Genomic DNA, 17,964 nt, shown 5'->3' with positions numbered 1-17,964 from the left:
ATGGACAAAAGGATGATGAGAAACCAGATATTTGCAAAGTCTCAAAGCATCTCTCAGTAAAATACAGTACTTAACTAATTACAAGGAGAAAAATCAGTTAACTTTACAGTGATCACTTAACCAAATTATCAAAGTTAACTTAGTAGTAAAAAGGCATATGGACATCATATATTCCCTGATCTGATGCACTGAGGATGGTACAACAACACATCTGTACTACACTTGGGAGAAGAAAACATTAGACAAACCCATGTGGATGCACATTTTACAAAATAAGCAGCCAGTACTCTTTAAAAGCATCAAGGTCATGACAAGCAAAGAAAAACTGAGGAACTGTCACTGTTGGGGAGACTAAGGAGACATGATGATTGGATCCTGGAACAAGATAAAGGCATTAATGGGAAGACTGGCAAAATTCAAATAAAACCTATAGAACAATTAACAATATTATAACAATGCTAATTTCCTGTAGCATTTCTGTAACTTTTTTGTAAATCTAAATTTGTTTCAGAAAAAAAAAAAAAATTCTGTTTTTTAATGCAACATTTCTAGGTGTGAGATCTTACTGTTTCAACCCCATTGTGAGAAATGACCCATTTTGACTAGCTTTTATAATTTTCATATTAAGAGAGTTTATCAAATGATATCAGATTCAGAATATGTTTGTTGCTGGACTGCAGCAAACACAATAAAAAAACAAGCCAATGAATGAAAAACACACTTCTAAAACTCTGACGGCATGCTCTTCACAAAGAAAAAACAGAAAAAAGACGTGAACATTCTAGTCATAAAACAATGGCCCAGAACACAAATAAAATAACCTGAAACATAAAATGTCAAGAACTGAACAAAACCAACTGAATCAACATATGATGAGATGATGACTTGGCGGGTTTCTGTCGTGGTCAATTTTTATGAGTCTGGTAAGGAAGGGCTGTCATTAGGTAAAGGTTGAATTGGTTCTAGTACATTCACTGAATTCATTCTGGTACATACCCAGATTTTAAGTCAGTTATCCTCAAACAGTTTGTAGCATCCAGTCCCACTTTTCCATTCCGGACCACACTAGATATGAAAGGGGAGAGCATTGGAGATATTCGGTTCAAGGCCACTTCTGGGGACATTTTAACTTGACTTGTAAATCACCACTGAAAGTAGAAGGAAAGAATGATGATCAGGGCTTACAAATGGACTAGATACAACACGCTTCCTGAAAACTGGACAGCATACAGCAGTTCCTCTTGCATGAATAAGTAATTCCTTTCCCATCTCTAGTGCAGCCTCTTTCAGTGATCTTCCAGAAGAAACCACCTCACTTCTGCTCAGCTACTCAGGACTGGGACTACACCACTGCTTTTCAGGAACAGAAGGAACCCCTGAACTACAATTCCCTCTTCCTTCCCAAAGCTGATTTCTACATTGCCACACTCTGCTTAAAGCAGTCCCACTCTATCTCACAACTGGCTTGTTCTATTTTAGTTGAGTCCAAGGAGCCCTTGCTAACAATCCTCTATCCCAACACAAAAACACACACATCACTGAGTTAGCAATCTCTCCCTCTGTGTCCCCACAAGGAGTAAAAACTTGATGGATAATACCATATAAAACCCTACAACAGGCTAACCTGCTTGCAACTATTCCTTACTAGAAATTATGTACTGCTGATATACCTTTTTTTTTTTTTTTTTTGGAGACAGAGTCTCACTCTGTTGCCAGGCTGGACTGCAACGGCACAATCTCGGCTCACTGCAACCTCCGCCTCCCGGGTTCAAGTGATTCTCCTGCCTCAGCCTCCTGAGTAGCTGGGACTACAGGCATGCGCCACCACGCCCAGCTAATTTTGTATTTTAGTAGAGACACGGTTTCACCATGTTGGCCAGGATGGTCTCGATCTCTTGACCTCATGATCCACCCGCCTCGGCCTCCCAAAGTGCTGGGATTACAGGCGTGAGCCACCGCGCCCGGCCCACTGCTTATATACCTTTCTTAATAATCTTTCCGTCCACAGTGTAGTAAAACTACCTGTTCATGTGATCTCTTCCCTGCAGGGACTACATTTTGAATCCCCAAGGTTTAACAGAAATACCTGGCACATGCTAAACACTCAATAAACATTTTTTAATAAATAAATGGGTCAGGGGACAAAAGTTAGAGAAATATTTCAGTATGGAGAGAAGATGATGTGCCCCCCCAAAAAAAATTTGGTAGGGGAATAGATATAACAAAATCCAAGGGATAGATATAGCAAAAATCTACTTGACAATTAAATCATGAAAACATCACCTATGCAGCTATCAAGCAACACAGACTAACATGGATCTTAAGGTATTTGACTTTAAGGCACTAAGTCCTTACACTTAAAACCACAAAAGTAGAACCAATACATCATATCTAAATTCTCTGGAAACTCACAGGGCTGGGGGAGGGAGTACACGAATTCTTCTTAATAGATTTCTAAATGAAAGCCTCTTCCTTCAGAGGAATAAGTCGATTCAAATGATCGTTTCCTTCCTCAATTTTAAAGAATAATGCCACATCAAAAGAAAATTAATTTCCAGCAAGTTACCAGTAAATGATGTTCTGGTTCTAGTTTTCATACATTATACCACATGAAAACTTACAAGTCTTTGCTAAAATAAATGTTGAAAAGTAGAACCTGTTTCAATTTATTATTTCAGATAGTAAATAATAAATTTATTTGCTAATTTGATAGCTCAAAAAATAACACTTTGACCCAATACAGCGATGACCGCCAGAAGTATCTTCAAGATATTTATAACACCTTTATACTTATACTTCAGTTCCAAAATCACCCTTTTTGTAAATATAAAACAAGCTCTTCTTCTGACCACTTAACAGATGATCCCTCCCCCCGACTATTCTCTCATTTCAAAGTAAGACTAAACATCTAACACTGTGCTACCAATCATAAAATCATGTACTTTTAAAATGTTTTATCACTTATAAGGAGCGTCCATATATACTACCGCAGTTGATCTTCACAAGCCTGATGTAGTAAAGAAAGAATTTTCATTCCCATTTTGCAGATAATATGGGTAATTATTATCATTTGATTCTGAACAGTATACTAATCCACATCATAATTTTGAAGCCTATTTTTTTCTATTCGCCAACATTTCCACCTTCATGTCTATGTCACAATTCTTGAAGGGATGCTTATCAAAGTCATATGCTAAGTACAAATATACCCATCTTATAAAAAAGCAAAAGGGTCTCACCTATATTACAAAATTGCTCTTCTGTGTTTTTTCCCACAGTACCTATTATTACTTTGTCTCGTTTCTACAAAAGAAGGAAACAGAACCAACACATTCTAGACATCTATCTACCCACTATTATGTATCATATTACTCACCTCTATCTGTAATTTCATTTACTTCCCCCCAACTCTGTTCCCTGAGAATAATAATTGTTCCCATTTGACAAATGGAAGCTAAAGAAACTTGACAAATAGAAAATTAAAGCTCAACAAAATAAAGTAACTTGTTGAACGTTGGAAGCTGGAGCATCAGAATTCGAATCCGGCTTCTCCAAGTCCACTATACCCATCTTCCTCTCAAATAAACATTGATAACTTCGATCACCAAAGAGAAAAGCATCAAGGTGATTTTTTTAAAGCATATATCTTATAAAATGTGAACAGACAAAAAGTAACAAATTTAAACAAATGATTGCTTTACCACTAAAAACAAACTGGACTATTGCTGGGCTACTGCTGAACCTGGTCTGAGTGATTCACTAGACAAATGTTAAAGGGAACAACCTTGCTCTAGAAGCCAAACCATACTAAAAGTGACACCAATATATTCTAATTCAGCAACGGTCGTGACTTTAGAATGACACCTTAGGGAATGAATTCTCTTTATTTCTAGGGCAGCCATAATACTATTTTTTGACAGTGCAAGGCTTCACGCAGTTTTAAAATCTATTTCAACCACGAGGAGGTGTGACTTCTGTTAAAAAAAAAAGGGGGGGGGGCTGGAATACAATGACTCTAAAATCAGAGGTCACTTAGCCAAAAACACTGGTCCTTTGGTGCAGTGAACCGGGTACATGGACAGGGAGTCACCACCAGTAGTAACTCTTACGCATGGCAGCACTATAATACACCCCAGATATACAAATATTTATGATGGTCAGAGTCCCCTGAATGCTTCTCCTGCAATTTGTATTTCCTGATTTTGACGTATTGCAAAAGGAAAATGCAAAATTACAATTTTTGCAAGGGTCTGCTACCCCAAAATAAAGTTACAAAAGGTCCTTTGATGAGAGGCCTGGGGATTACAAAGACGTCTAAAGCACCATCCAGGTTCTTGCAATTAAAATCAGATGACAAACACGGAAACATGTGCCCTGCTGACGTCATGGAACGGAAAGGGGTGGCATCCTGCTGCGTCACGTCGACGTCATACAGCGCACGAGGGAAGTTACACTGGGGAAGCAATTTCCCCCACGGGGCAACATTCGAGAAAAACAAGCTAGCTCAGACCCGAAGAATGACCACCCCACTCTAGGGGACGTCTTAAAAGGGACACTCTCCCCTCTCCCAAACTGTATGGTTCCCCTCATCAGGCTACAAGAAACTAATACTCGGGGTTTACAGGGACCAGGGGATGGGCCATATATGGAGAAAGAGACGCATCTGGCCTTGGGGGCTCGTTCTTGAGGGGATCAGCGTGATGGGGATGAGAAGGGCATCTTTGGAACGGGGGCCTTCCCCATAGGAAGAGGAGGCGAGTCCCCTGGCCATATTTAAACCACGGTTCTCCACGCCACCTGTGCGACTCGGGATCCAACCTCCCCGCACCAGCCCCAGTCCAGGTACCTGGAACTTAGTCCGATCGGTAACCGGCGACTACGTGGGGTACAGGTACCCGAGCGCGCCCCCGACCGACGCACCGACCTGCGCGCGCGCCGCGGGCCGGATGCGTGCGCACTCCCCGGACGTCCCGCCCCGCCCCCTCTGCGGCCCCAGAGCTGGGCGGCGTGCGCGCCCCCGCGCCGCGACGAGCCGGGCGCTCTGAAAGGCGTCCCCGCGGTGCCTGACAGTTCCTTCCTCAGTGCCTGCCCCGTGAGTGGCGAGGAGCGCGGAGTCTTGTCATATCAGGAGGGCCCTGTTGCGTGAGGCTGTGCACGGAGACTATTCCAGGAAGAAGATGGGACACTTGGTGGGCGGGGTGATTTCGGGCAGTCAGGTGGGCGACCCGCGTAGGCGTCTAAAAGGCCCGCGTCGTTAGGGAAGGCAGGAGCGGCGTCTCTGGTTACAGGGTTGGGCAAAGGGCAGAGGTCAGCGTCCAGGTTGGACAGCAGCACCTTTGAGCGATGACGGCGTCTGGGGAACCCTGGAGGCAGTGGCAGGAGGAGGTGGCGGCGGTGGTAGTGGTGGGCTCCTGCATGACCGACCTGGTCAGGTTAGTCCCGGGCGAGTTACTGAGTCTGCGGCTTGCGGGAGGAGGTATGCTGTGCGCTATGCGCCCGGCGGAGCTCTTGGGCGCTGGGTCTCCAGGGATAGACGGTGCTAGCTTTGGGTATGAGCTGCAGGTTTTCGCAGCCCTCAGCCTGCCTTCCCGGCATGAAAGAATTTGAGTCCGTAAAGGTAAATCTCAGGGGAAGGGACATAAGAGGCCAGGTTTTAGTGAAAGCTCTAATGTTACTAAAAGCGCTCCCCAAAGACCTTTCTTGGCCCGGCTGCTGAGCCTTTCCCCAAACGAGCCAGGGAACTTTGCCTACGTCATTTTACCTCCGAGAATGTGCCTACCTCACAGGGTTGTTGTGAGGACTAAATGAAGTAAAGTGTTTTGTCAAGCGTAACATTATCCAATTTGGATATTATTCGTCTGAGCTTATTGTATAAAATAATGAGTCGAGCAGAAGTAAAAAAAGACTGTCAGCTTTCACCATGTTGATTGTCGGCATTACTGCAGTATTTTATATTTACAGCGTATTTTTCAGCAAGCCAGGTATGAATCAAAATAAAAACATAAACACAGTATTTACAACCACTAAAAACTATGATCAAATTATGATAGAAAATATGGCAAATGATAATTGTTGAGTTAGACTGAGTAGACAGATCCTTCTGATTTATCTTTTTTTAAAAATAAGGTAGCTTTTCTGATTATAAAAGTAATGTATGTTCATTGTAAAAGTAGTAATAAATTCAGATATTCCAAGAAAATCCTACCACTCCAATTACTGCAGTTCAGTCTTTTGATTAATATCTTTTCAGATGTAATGCTACTTTTATGTTATAAAAATGATCAGGTATACTACAGTAACACCTCATCTGTCCTGAAATGTTGCTTTTCCAAAGGGTATTAAAGAACGTGGAACTAAACAAAAAAGCCTTGGGGCAATCAAAATAAGTCACCAAATTGCTGCACCAAACCACCTGTATTCTACTCAAAAATTAGGTCTAGGGTCTTCATGTAACCAATTTAACCTTACCTTAAAATATTTATAAGCTGTGTTGCCAAATTTCCGCTGAGATTAGAAAGGTGGGAGTAGAGAGGAGAGACTGCTAGAGGCAATTATAGTGACTGATGAAAAACTTGAGGGTGAGTAGGAGACTATGTAACAAGAAGAAGCAACAAAATAATTTTAAATATCAGTGACCTTTATTTTTCCACAAATATTAGAACTATTTTGTCAGACACTGTGCCAAGATAAAAATACTTTTCCTTTGGTGACAGAGCATAAAATTGAATCTAGTTGGAGACATTTGTTGAAGAGGCCTGTACATCTTTTTCTAGAGCAAGAGTCAGTAAGTTTTCTCATACATACTACCTGAATAAAAGTGTCAGGGTTAAAATTCAGAGCCGTTTCCTTATTACCAAACTAAGAACTTTCTGTGAAGCTTGACCATCAGATACTAAAAATAACTATAGTACTTTGTGGGGTGGGGTAGGGGAGTGGTGTCAAAGGCCAATTTTAGCATCCGTCAGGTTTTAAAATCTTATTTCAGAGCTAGAAAATCTGGAAATTATTTATTCTAGTCCTTCAGTTTTAGATAAATAAACTGAAGCCCAGAGAAGAATTTCTCCTCTTGCCCATATTCTTTCCTTCATAAAATATCCAAGTTTTTTCTCTTCACATGAATCATTAGTACAAATTTTAACTAATGATTGGTAAAATCATTAGTAAAAAATCATTAGTAAAATCATTAGTAAAAATTTTATTCCCGTATAGACTCTCTCTACTAATTCCCACAGCTTTTCAACAAACTTTTCATGGTCTCTCATTACTTATGACTCTGAAGATCTTCACAGAAATCTGAGTATAGGATTTTCATTTAAAACCCTGCATCTGTGATAAACTTGGGTACAACTTTTCTAGTTACAGTTAGTATCATGATTATCTTAGTTATCTACTGCTGCTGTAACAAATTACCAAACTTAATAATTAAGTAACGCAAGTTTATTTTTTTATAGTTCTGGAGGTCAGAAGTCTGATACGGGTCTCACTGGGCTAAAATCAAGGTGTCATCAGGGCTGGGCTCCATTCTGGAGACTCTAGAGGAGGCTCTGTTTTCTTTCCTTTTCCACCTTCCAGAGACTGCCCACATCCTTGGTTCATCGTGGCCCCTTCCTCCATCTTCAAAGCCAGCAATGGTTGTTCAGGTCGTTCTCACATCACGTCACTCTGACCCCCAGTCTTCTGATTCCCTCTTCTACATTATAAGAATGCTTGTGATAACATTAGGCCCAACCAGATAATTCAGGATAATCTCTTTATTTTATGGTGGCTTATTAGGAACCTTAATTTCCCCTTGCCATGTAACAACGTATTCACAAATTCTCGGGATTTGGATGTGGACATCCTTTGGGATAGGGGAGCAGAGAATATGTTATTTTTGCTACCACAGTGGTTAAGCTTGAAGTAAAAAATCCTGCAATACTTAGTTCTCAGAGACTCTTTGAAGCCTATCATTCTATCCTCACATTTTACAGGTGAGATAAGGAAGAAAGCTTCAATGACTTACTCCAAATCACACAGCCAGTGAGTGGCATAGTAGAGGCTGCTACCCAGGTCTCCCAATCCTCACCTTTCTTTTTTATTTTTTTAAATACATATTTTCTATTTTTTTTTTTTTTAAAGATGAGCTCTTGCTGTATTGCCCAGCCTGGTCTTAAACTCCTGGGCTCAAGCTATCCTCCTACTTGGCCTCCCAAAGTGCAGTAGTTACAGGCATGAGCCACCATGCCTGGCCCCAATTCTTATCTTTCCATTATATCATTCTACCTCTAACTCTGACTAGTGTTTATTGCCCTTTTCATCTGCAGTACATTTGATAGCTTGTAGTCTGTACATTCATTGTTAACTTTATAAACTGATAAGGAATAACAACTAAGGATTTATAATTTTCAAGTCTAAAGATAGTATCTTTATTACTGTGCCTTATTCCTAAATTTAACTGTAACTAACCTGGACACCCATGCCTATTCTTTAGTATCACTTCAGAAATAAAACTGCTTCAATAACTAAGCCCTTTTGGATGGCATCCAAGCCCAACTTACTTTATATATTACATTACTGTGTGCCAGACACTGCTAATTCAATCAATGAATAACCGTTTTTTTCATTTCTAATTTCAGTCAGCTATGAGTAGTAAGTCCTATGTAGTAATAATTTTTAAAAATCATTAGCTCATACAGCATGACAAACAATTGAAATTATTTAATACTCACTTATATTTTTCTCATTATCCTCTTCCTTCTTGAATACTCATCTCTAAAGTTACACATTACAAAGATACAAGAAATGAACCCTGGTCTTACGGGATATAAAGTCAAAGATTTTCCAAAGACAGATTTCCCCAAAAAAAAAAAAAGTGTGAACATTTTTAGACATTAGGCTCATAGGCCTTTATTAATCATGCTTTCATTAGTAATCCTTATTTTTTTATGACCTGTATCACCCATATTTTCAATTATTCATTCGAGAAATACTTACTGAATTTATAGTGTGTGCCAAGCACTTCCCAATATGCAGAGGATACAGCAGTGAAAACACAGACAAAAGTCCCTGCCTCATGAAGTTTACATTCTAGTAAGACAATATCAGTAGAAATAAGATAAATACACAGTATGTTAGATAAAAGCTAAGGAGAAAAATTAAACATGTAAGGAGGGATGGGAATAGGAACTTTAGATTACTGGCTTCAGAAAGCCTCACTGAAAAGGTCATTTAGAGTAAAGACCTAAAGGAGGAAGGAAAACAAGTCATAGTCTGAGGGAAGAGCATTCCAGGCAGAGGGGATAGCATACTCGAAGGCCCTGTTCAGTGAAGAACATGGAGTCCAGTGTGGCTGAAGAAGAAAAAAGGAGTCAGGAGAGAGCAATCAGTGATTACAGAACATTGAGTCATACTCTGCATGAGATGAAAAGCCAGTGGAGGATTTGAGCAGAGGAGTGGCATAATCTTATTTTGATTATAATAGGATCTCTCTAAGGGCTATGTGAGAATAAATAGCATGAAGGAACACAAATACAGAAGCAAGGAGACAAATTGAGAGTCACTCCCAACAGTCTGAGCAAGAAATGATGGTAGCTGGAAAGCAGTGCAAGTAGAGAGAAAGCATCTTTTGATTACATTTTTGGAGTAGAGTTGACAGGATATGCTGCAGAGTAAGAGATCTGTCAAGGATTACTCTAAGTGCTACAGCCTCTGCAACTGGAAGAGGAAATTGACCTCTACTAAAATGCAGAAGATTGTGTGCAGAGAAAGTTGGGTGGGAGAGGGCTGTATCAGGGGCACAGAGTGGACATGGGAGGGTTGAGGTACCTGCTAGACATCCAACTGAAGAGGTCAAGAAGACAGATACAAGAGTTTGGAGTTCAAAGGAGAGTTCCAACCCGGAGATAGAAATTTCAGAGTCATCAGTATATAGATGATATTTAAAGCCATGAGGCTGGATGAGATCACTGAGGGTCTGATCTCCTAGGGCACTACAACATTTAGAGGATAAATTTTTAATAAAATTGACTTCCTGTCTCTCTACAGTCCTAAAACTTGCTTAGAGACAAGCTTAATACAAACCTATGTTTATATTTCCATGGCAATAGACTCTGATGTCAACTAAAACTCTGTGTTATCTTTTTACATGCTGCCAATTAAAAGTGATGGCTTGAGAGATAAGACTCATGTTCACCCAAGCATCTAAATTTAATCCTGCCAAATCAGGAAATAAGTGCCTAATTTTCAAAAGGTTTAATTGGATAGTGGAATAAGTGAATTTAGAAGCTTTTAGATCCAAAGTGGATGAAGCATTGGACCTAGATTACTTGAAAAAAAAAAAGTATGGCCAGGCACAGTCGTGGCTCAAGCCTATAATCCCAGCACTTGGGAAGCCGAGGCAGGTGGATCCCTTGAGCTCAGGAGTTAAAACCAGCCTGGGCAACATGGCAAAACCCCGTCTCTGCAAAAATTACATAAATTAGCTGGGCGTAATGGTACGAGCCTGTGGTCCCAGCTACTGGGGGGCTGAGGTGGAAGGATCACTGGAGACCCAGAGGTTGAGGCTGCAGTGAGCCTTGATTGCACACTGTACTCCAGCCTGGGCAACAGACTGAGACCCTGTTAAACATACAAAATCAAAAAGAGTTATACTGTACCTATCAAAGTTTATATTTGTTTGACATAATACAGTGCTTTCTAACTGGGACACAGGTTAGAGAGTCAAGAAGCCTCTTGGCTGGTCGTATTTAGAACAGAGAAATCTCTTTTACAGTCACATTTTCAGAAACTAAAAAAGGAATATTGATCCAAAAAGTATCATGCTTTCCCAGTATTGGAGGAATATAATGTCATCCTTCATTATTCTTTCTGCTTCTTAAATTGATCTGAAAAGTTGCTTATAAGTTACCAATCATTTATTAAATTAGTGTTTTGTTAAACATAGTTCTATCAACTGTGTTCCCAAATATCAAAAGTTTAATTTCATTAGATCTCATTTGTCAATTTTTGCTTTTGTTGCAATTGCTTTTGGCATTTTGCCATGAAATTTTTGCCTGTCCTATGTCCAGAATGGTATTGCCTAGGTTGTCTTCCAGGGTTTTTATGATTTCAGGTTTTACATTCATCTTTAATTCATCTTGAGTTGATTTTTGTATTTGATATGAGAAAGGGGTCCAGTTTTGGTCTTCTGCACATGGCTAGACAGTTATTCCAGCACCATTTATTGAATAGGGAGTCCTTTCTCCATTGATTGTTTTTGTCCATTCCCATTCATGGGAAATTTGCTAGGTCCCTTTAATGAAAATATACATTAAAAAATTATGGTTGGGTGCAGTGACTCATGCCTGTAATCCCAGCACTTTGGGAGGCAGAGGTGGGAGGACTGTTTGAACCCAGGGGTTTAAGACCAGCCTAGGTAACAGGGTGAGGAGACTCTGTCTCTTAAAAAAAAAAAAAAGCGTATGACAAAGAAAGCACCTACTGTGTACTATTACAAAGCAGTTCCTTTAGCAATCTATTCCTTTGCCAGCTCTCTGTGCCTGAGGCTTTTCATGTCTGTATTCCAAGGAGAACAAAGTAAGGTGGACTTTGTGATGAGTTTTGCTCTAGTATTTTGATGACTTGTTTATAATATTGAAATACTTGTAGTGTGCTAAACACTAAGAATACTGCAGTTCGGAAAACACTGTTACTGCTTGTCTTCGTCCCTTTTGTGCTGCCATAACAGAATACCTAAAACTGGGTAATTTTTTTTTTTCACTTTTAAGTTCAGGGGTACATGTGCAGGTTTATTATATAGGTGAATTCGTCTTGTGGGTTTGTGGTACCCAGGTATTATTATTATTGTTTTTGTCACCCAGGTATTAAGCCTAGTTCTCATTAGTTATTTTTGGTGATCCTCTTCCCTCCTTTCACCCTCCACCCTCAGGTAGACCCCAGTGTGTATTCTTCATGTCTGTGTGTCCAGGTGTTCTCATCATTTAGCTCCTACTTATAAGTAAGAACATGCAGTATTTAGCTTTCTGTTCCTACGTTTGTGTGCTAAGGATAATGGCCTCCAGCTCCATCCATGTTCTGGCAAAGTACATGATCTTGTTCTTTTTAACAGCTGTGTAGTATGTCCAGAATGGTATTGCCTGGGTTGTCTTACAGGGTTTTTATGGTTTCAGGTTTTACATTCGTCTTTAATTCATCTTGAGTTGATTTTTATATTTGGTGTAAGAAAGGGGTCCAGTTTTGGTCTTTTGCACATGACTAGACAGTTATTCTAGCACCATTTATTGAATAGGGAGTCCTTTCTCCATTGATTGTTTTTGTCCATTTTGTCAAAGATCAGATGGTTGTAGGTATGTGGCCTTATTTTTGGGGCTTTTTGTTCTGTTCCATTGGTCTATGTGTCTGTTTTTGTACCAGTACCATGCAGTTTTGGTTACTACAGCCCTGAAGCATAGTTTGAAGTCAGGTAGTGTGATGCCTCCAGCTTTGTTCTTTTTCCTTAGGATTGCCTTGGCTATTCAGGTTCTTTTTGGTTCCATGTGAATTTTATTTTATTTTATTTTATTTTCTTTCTTTTTTTTTTTTTTTTTTTTTTTTTTTTTTTTTTTTTTTTTTTTTTTTTTTTTTTTTTTTTTTTTTTGAGACAGAGTCTTACTCTGTCGCCCAGGCTGGAGTGTAGTGGCACAGTCTTGGCTCACTGCAACCTCCACCTCCCAGATTCAAGCGATTCTCCTGCCTCGGCCTCCTGAATAGCTGGGACCACAGGCCCACACCAGCACAACTGGCCATATTTTTGTATTTTTAGTAGAGACGGGGTTTCACCATGTTAACCAGGCTGGTCTCAAACTCCTGAACTCAGGTGATCTGCCAACCTCGACCTCCCGGTGTGCTGGGATTACAGAGATGAGCCACTGCACCCGGCCTTATTTTTCTTAAGACAGGATCTTGCCCTTTCACCCAGGCTGGAGTGCAGCCGTGTGATCATGGCTTACTGCAGCCTCAACTTCCAGGCTCCAGCAATCTCCCCACCTTAACCTCCCGAGTGGCTGGAACCATAGGCACACACCACCATGCCCAGCTAATTTCTGTATTTTTTTTTCCAAAGATGGGGTGTTGCCATGTTGCTCAGGATGGTCTCAAACTCCTGAGCTGAAGCATCCCACCCACCTCAGCCTCCCAAAGTGCTGGGATTACAGGTGTGAGCCATCGTGTGCAGCCCCGTTTGAATTTTAAAATTCTTTTTTCTAGTTTTGTGATGAATGTCATGGTAGCTTAATAAGAATAGTATTGAATCTATAAATTGCTTTGGGCAGTATGGCCATTTTAATGATATTGATTCTTCCTGTCCATGAGCATGGAATGTTTTTTCTATTTGTTTTTGTCATCCCTGATTTCTTCAATCAGTGTTTTGTAGTTCTCATTGTAGAGATATCTCATCTCCCTGGATAGCTGTATTTCTAGGCCTTCTATTTTTTGTATGTGGTAGTTGTGGATGGGATTGCATCCTTAATTTGGCTTTTGGCTTGACTGTTAGTGTATCGGGATGCTAGTGATTTTTTGTGTGTTGATTTTGTATCCTGAGACTTTGCTGAAGTTGTTAAACAACTTAAGGAGCTTTTGGGCCAAGATTATGGGGTTTCCTAGGTATAGAATCATGTCGTCTGCAAACAGGGATAGTTTGACTTCCTTTCGTCCTACTTGAATGCCTTTTATTTCTTTCTCTTGCCTGGTTACTCTGGCAAGGACTTCCACTACTATGTTGAATAGGAGTGGCGAGAGGAGGCATCCTTGTCTTGTGCTGGTTTTCAAGGGAAATGCTTCCAGCTTTTTCCCATTCAGTATGATGTTGGCTGTGGGTTTGTCATAGATGGTTCTTATTATTTTGAGATATGGTCCTTCAATTCCTAGTTTATTGAGAGTTTTTAACACGAAGGGGTGTTCATTTTATGGAAAGCCTTTTCTACAACTATTGAGATAATCATGTGATTTTTGTCTTTAGTTCTGTTTGTGTGATGAATCACAGTTATTGATTTGCATATGTTGAACCAACCTTGCATCCCAGGGAAAAGCCTACTTGATCATGGTGGATTAGCTTTTTGATGTGCTGCTGGATTCAATTTTCTTTTTTTCTTGTACCAGGTTTTGGTACCAGGATGATGCTGGCCTCATAAAATGAGTTAGGGAGGAGTCCCTCCTCCTCAGTTTTTTGGAATAGTTTCAGTAGGAATGGTAGTAGCTCTTCTTTGTACATCTGATAGAATCGGCTGTGAATTTTTCTGCTCCTGGCCTATTTTTTAGTTGGTAGGCTATTTATTACTGATTCAATTTCGGAGCTCATTGTTGGTCTATTCAAGGATTCAGTTTCTTCCTGGTTCTGTCTTGGGAGAGTGTATGTGTCCAGGAATTTATCCATTTCTTCTCAACTTTCTGGTTTGTGTGCATAGAGGGATTTATAATATTCTCTGATGGTTATTTGTATTTCCGTGGGGTCAGTGGTAATATCCCCTTTAAGTTCTGTTCATTAAATATAATGAACAGAAATGTATTGGCTAATGGTTCTCTCCAGAATGGAGAGTCCAAGATCAAGGGCATCTGGTGAAATCGCTGTGCCATTCCTTGGCAGAAGAATAAAGGGGGTGGGGGGGAAGAGAGAGAGGTAAAAAGAGGTTAAACTTGTCCTTTTGTTAGGAACTCACTCCCTTGATAACAAACTCACTCCCATGATAATGGCATTAATTCATTCATGAGGACAGAGCTCTCATGACCTAAACTCCACTTAAAAGTCTCACCTGCCAGTGCCATTTCATTGGCAATTAAATTTCAACATGAGTTTAGGAGGGTACAAACATTTGAACCATAGCACTACTCTTATGGAATTTAGAGTCCAAAGAAGAAGGCAGACACAAAAAGAGATTATTATAGTATGACGTGGTAAGTGCCCGCAGGTTATGCGAGAGAACAGGGAAAACTTCCTGGAAGAGATGCCCCCTGAGCCAAATTTTTAAAAATAAGCAGGTGCTAACCCAGAAAAAAAGGGGAAGGAAGACATTCCACTACCTGGGGTTACACACAGAAGCAAAATCATGCAGGTGCTTGCATGGTACATGCTGAGGCAGCAACCCTTGGATCTTAGAACATCAAGATATACAGTGGTGATGAAAGGCCTAATCAGCCATGCTGAGGTGCTTTGGTTTTATTCTGTAGGCCCTGGAAACCAGTGAAGGGCTCAAAGTACAAGAATGACAGCCAGATTTATATTTCACATAGTTCACTTAGTGCTAAAGTCAGATTTAAAAGAAGCCAATGTTTTGAAGGCATCAAAGGCATTCTTCTTGAAGACAGGAAGACCCGTTTAAAAGGTAAAGCAATAGTACTTACAAATGTCGATGATGGTGCAAACTAGGACAGTAGTGCTGGGAATCAAAAAGAGGAAAAAGCCTAAAGAAATATTTAGGGGCACTGGGCACGGTGGCTCACACCTGTAGTCCCAGCACTTTGGGAGGCTGAGGCAGGCGGATCACGAGGTCAGGAGGTCAAAACCATCCTGGCTAACACGGTGAAACCCCGTCTCTACTAAAAATACAAAAAATTAGCCGGGCGTGGTGGCGGGCTACCTGTAGTCCCAGCTACTCAGGAGGCTGAGGCAGGAGAATGGCATGAACCCGGGAGGCGGAGCTTGCAGTGAGCCGAGATCATGCCACTGCACTCCAACCTGGGCAATAGAGCAAGACTCTGTCTCAAAAAAAGAAAAGAAAAGAAGAAATATTTAGGGGCTAAAATAGTTGGAAACAACTGTCTAGTAAAGTGGGCATGAATCAAGCATTTGCTCTCTGATCTTTTATAAGAAAACACTAATGTTGAAACTTTACTTTCCCACATTGACAAGACCTAGAAGGTAGAGTCCTTGGAAAGAATCCCATCTAATAGAACAACAGCATTCCATGCTTACTACTTTTATTGGGGAGGGGCAGTTATATTCCTTAAAAATCAAAATAAATGTTATCAAATAATTAAGAGATAGTCAGATTCTCTCTAGGGGAAAAAAGTCCTAATTTGGTTTTGAGATTTAAGAAAAAATACAGGTATTCTTTCATAATTGTAATGGAGACGCTAATGACAAATTTAACTCAAAAAGTTTGCAAATATTAAATGGAGGCAATGAAATGGCAGAAGATATAAACATAAAATAGAATGTTAAAATACGAAATAGAATCTTCCATATACCAGTACAACATTCTTAAGGAATTAAAAAACTACGCAAAGCTCAACCACCCATGTAACAAAGATATTTATAATGTGTAAATTGTTGTAGGGGATCTTAGGTACTGTGGAACTAGAGAATATCTGAGTAGCAAAGAAACTTGAGTTCATTTTTGTGTTGAAATGACCACCCTATTCATTTTAAATATAGGAAGCACAAGTCTAGAAAGAATTAACTGATTTTCCCCCAGCTAATACCTAATTAAGATTAGAGCCAGGATTAAAGTTTTTATCTTTTGGCTCTCAAATACTAACACATTGTGTTATTGTGAAGTTTTGAGTAGCATTTCAGAAGTTTGACATGTACTGGATTTGCAGGAGACAAAGTGTTCAGAAGTGCTAGTAAGGACCAATTTCCTTGAAAAAGAAAACAAAGCTAATATTGCAGTTATCAGTATCAGAGTACTTACTATTATTGTCCTTTAGAATTTTTTTCAGACCTGCCATTTTTATTATATATGCGTAACATAACATTTACCGTTTTTAATTTACAATTCATTAGCATTAAGTACCTCCACATTTTTTTTACAAACATCACCACTAAACATCTCCAAAACTTTTTTCATATTCCTAAACGGAAATGATGTCCTTATTAAACAATAGCTCCCTATCCCCTCCTCCCCTCAGCCCCTGGCAACTACTATTCTACTTTCTATCGCTATGGATTTGACTACTTTAGGTACGTTATATAAGTGGAATCATGCAGTCTTTGCCCTTATGTGACTTACTTATTCCACTTGGCATAACATCCTCAAGAAAGGGTAAGTAAACTTGAAGACATGGTAATAGAGATTATCTAAATGTAAGCATAGAGGAAAAATGCCCAGAGCCTCTGTAACCTGTGGAACAGTCTACCATATGTATAATTGGAGTCAAAGTATCTCATATAGGTGGAGTCTTTGTAACTGGCTTACTTCACTTAGCATAATGTTTTCAAAATGTATCCATGTTGTAGCATGTTTCAGAATTTTCTTCCTTTTAAGGCTGAAAAATACTCCATTTATGTACATTACACATTTTGTTTATTCATCTGTCAATGGACATTTGGGTTGCTTCTACCTTTGGGCTATTGTGAACAATGCTGCTTATTAACATGGGTGTACAAATATCTGTTTGAGCCCCTGTTTTCAGTTCTTTTGAGTATATACCCAAAAGTGGGATTGCTGGATCATATGGTAATTCTATGTTTAATTTTTGGGGGGACCCATCATATTGTCTTCCATAACAGCAACATTGCTTTTCCTTTTAGTTTCTTGCATTTTCTTTGTAAAGTCCCTATTCTTCATCTTAGTCACCAAGCCTCCCTTTTCCTATTTCAGTTTAGACTATTTTTTTGTTTTGTCTCTCATTTGTAGTCCCTCTTTTATGTCCTCTTATGCAATTTTGCATCACCGTATGCATGTATATCTGTCATGTCTAAGTATATGTTTGTGCAAGAGGAAAAATGTGTCTGTACAGGCAAGCTCAGTAAACCTCATACCTTCTCTGCCTTCCTCAGTCTCCTCAGTCTCAGCAGCATCATTTTTGTGGCCATTTAATACTCTGTTACGTAGAGATACAAAAATTTGTTGATTCAGTGCCCTAAATAAGTGCTTTTAAGTTGTTTCTGTTTGCCATGATGAACTTCTTTGAACACTTATCTTTTGGACTCATGTCTGTTTCCTTAGGTAAATTCCTAGAGATGGAATTTCTAGGTCAAAGGAAATAACATTCTTGTTTGTGTTTTGTTTT

General features: G+C 39.7%; 2 protein-coding genes across 11 annotated transcripts in view; one reads left to right on the top strand and one right to left on the bottom strand.

Moving 5' to 3' along the window:
* The window catches only part of BABAM2 (BRISC and BRCA1 A complex member 2), a 460,475-nt gene extending 455,291 nt beyond the window's left edge, over nucleotides 1-5,184 (bottom strand). For 2 of the 5 annotated variants that reach the window (XR_001886531.1, XM_017876997.1), the window contains exons 1-2: nucleotides 4,847-5,074; nucleotides 997-1,148 (exon numbers count right to left, since the gene is read on the bottom strand). Coding sequence is in view for 4 of the 5 variants with exons in the window: in XM_017876997.1 (XP_017732486.1) it covers nucleotides 997-1,124 (128 nt within the window). In the remaining variant the exon portion in view is untranslated. Of the gene's footprint in view, nucleotides 1-996; nucleotides 1,149-3,239; nucleotides 3,299-4,846 lie in introns of those variants that run through there. The other 3 variants (XM_017876998.1, XM_017877000.1, XM_017876999.1) reach the window with 2 other exon arrangements.
* Nucleotides 5,185-5,292: 108 nt separating this feature from the next.
* Nucleotides 5,293-17,964, top strand: part of RBKS (ribokinase) — a 114,007-nt gene continuing 101,335 nt past the window's right edge. For 4 of the 6 annotated variants that reach the window (XM_017877003.1, XM_017877004.1, XM_017877006.1 and 1 more), the window contains exon 1: nucleotides 5,294-5,432. In XM_017877003.1, the coding sequence (XP_017732492.1) occupies nucleotides 5,344-5,432 (89 nt within the window). In that variant the 5' untranslated portion in view covers nucleotides 5,294-5,343. Of the gene's footprint in view, nucleotides 5,433-17,964 lie in introns of all 6 variants that reach the window. The other 2 variants (XM_017877001.1, XM_017877007.1) reach the window with 1 other exon arrangement.

Source organism: Rhinopithecus bieti, unplaced genomic scaffold, assembly GCF_001698545.2.
Source record: "Rhinopithecus bieti isolate Rb0 unplaced genomic scaffold, ASM169854v2 scaffold_7681, whole genome shotgun sequence".
In the NCBI taxonomy this organism is placed as follows: Eukaryota; Metazoa; Chordata; class Mammalia; order Primates; family Cercopithecidae; genus Rhinopithecus; species Rhinopithecus bieti.
This window is presented reverse-complemented; position numbering and strand designations above follow the sequence as displayed.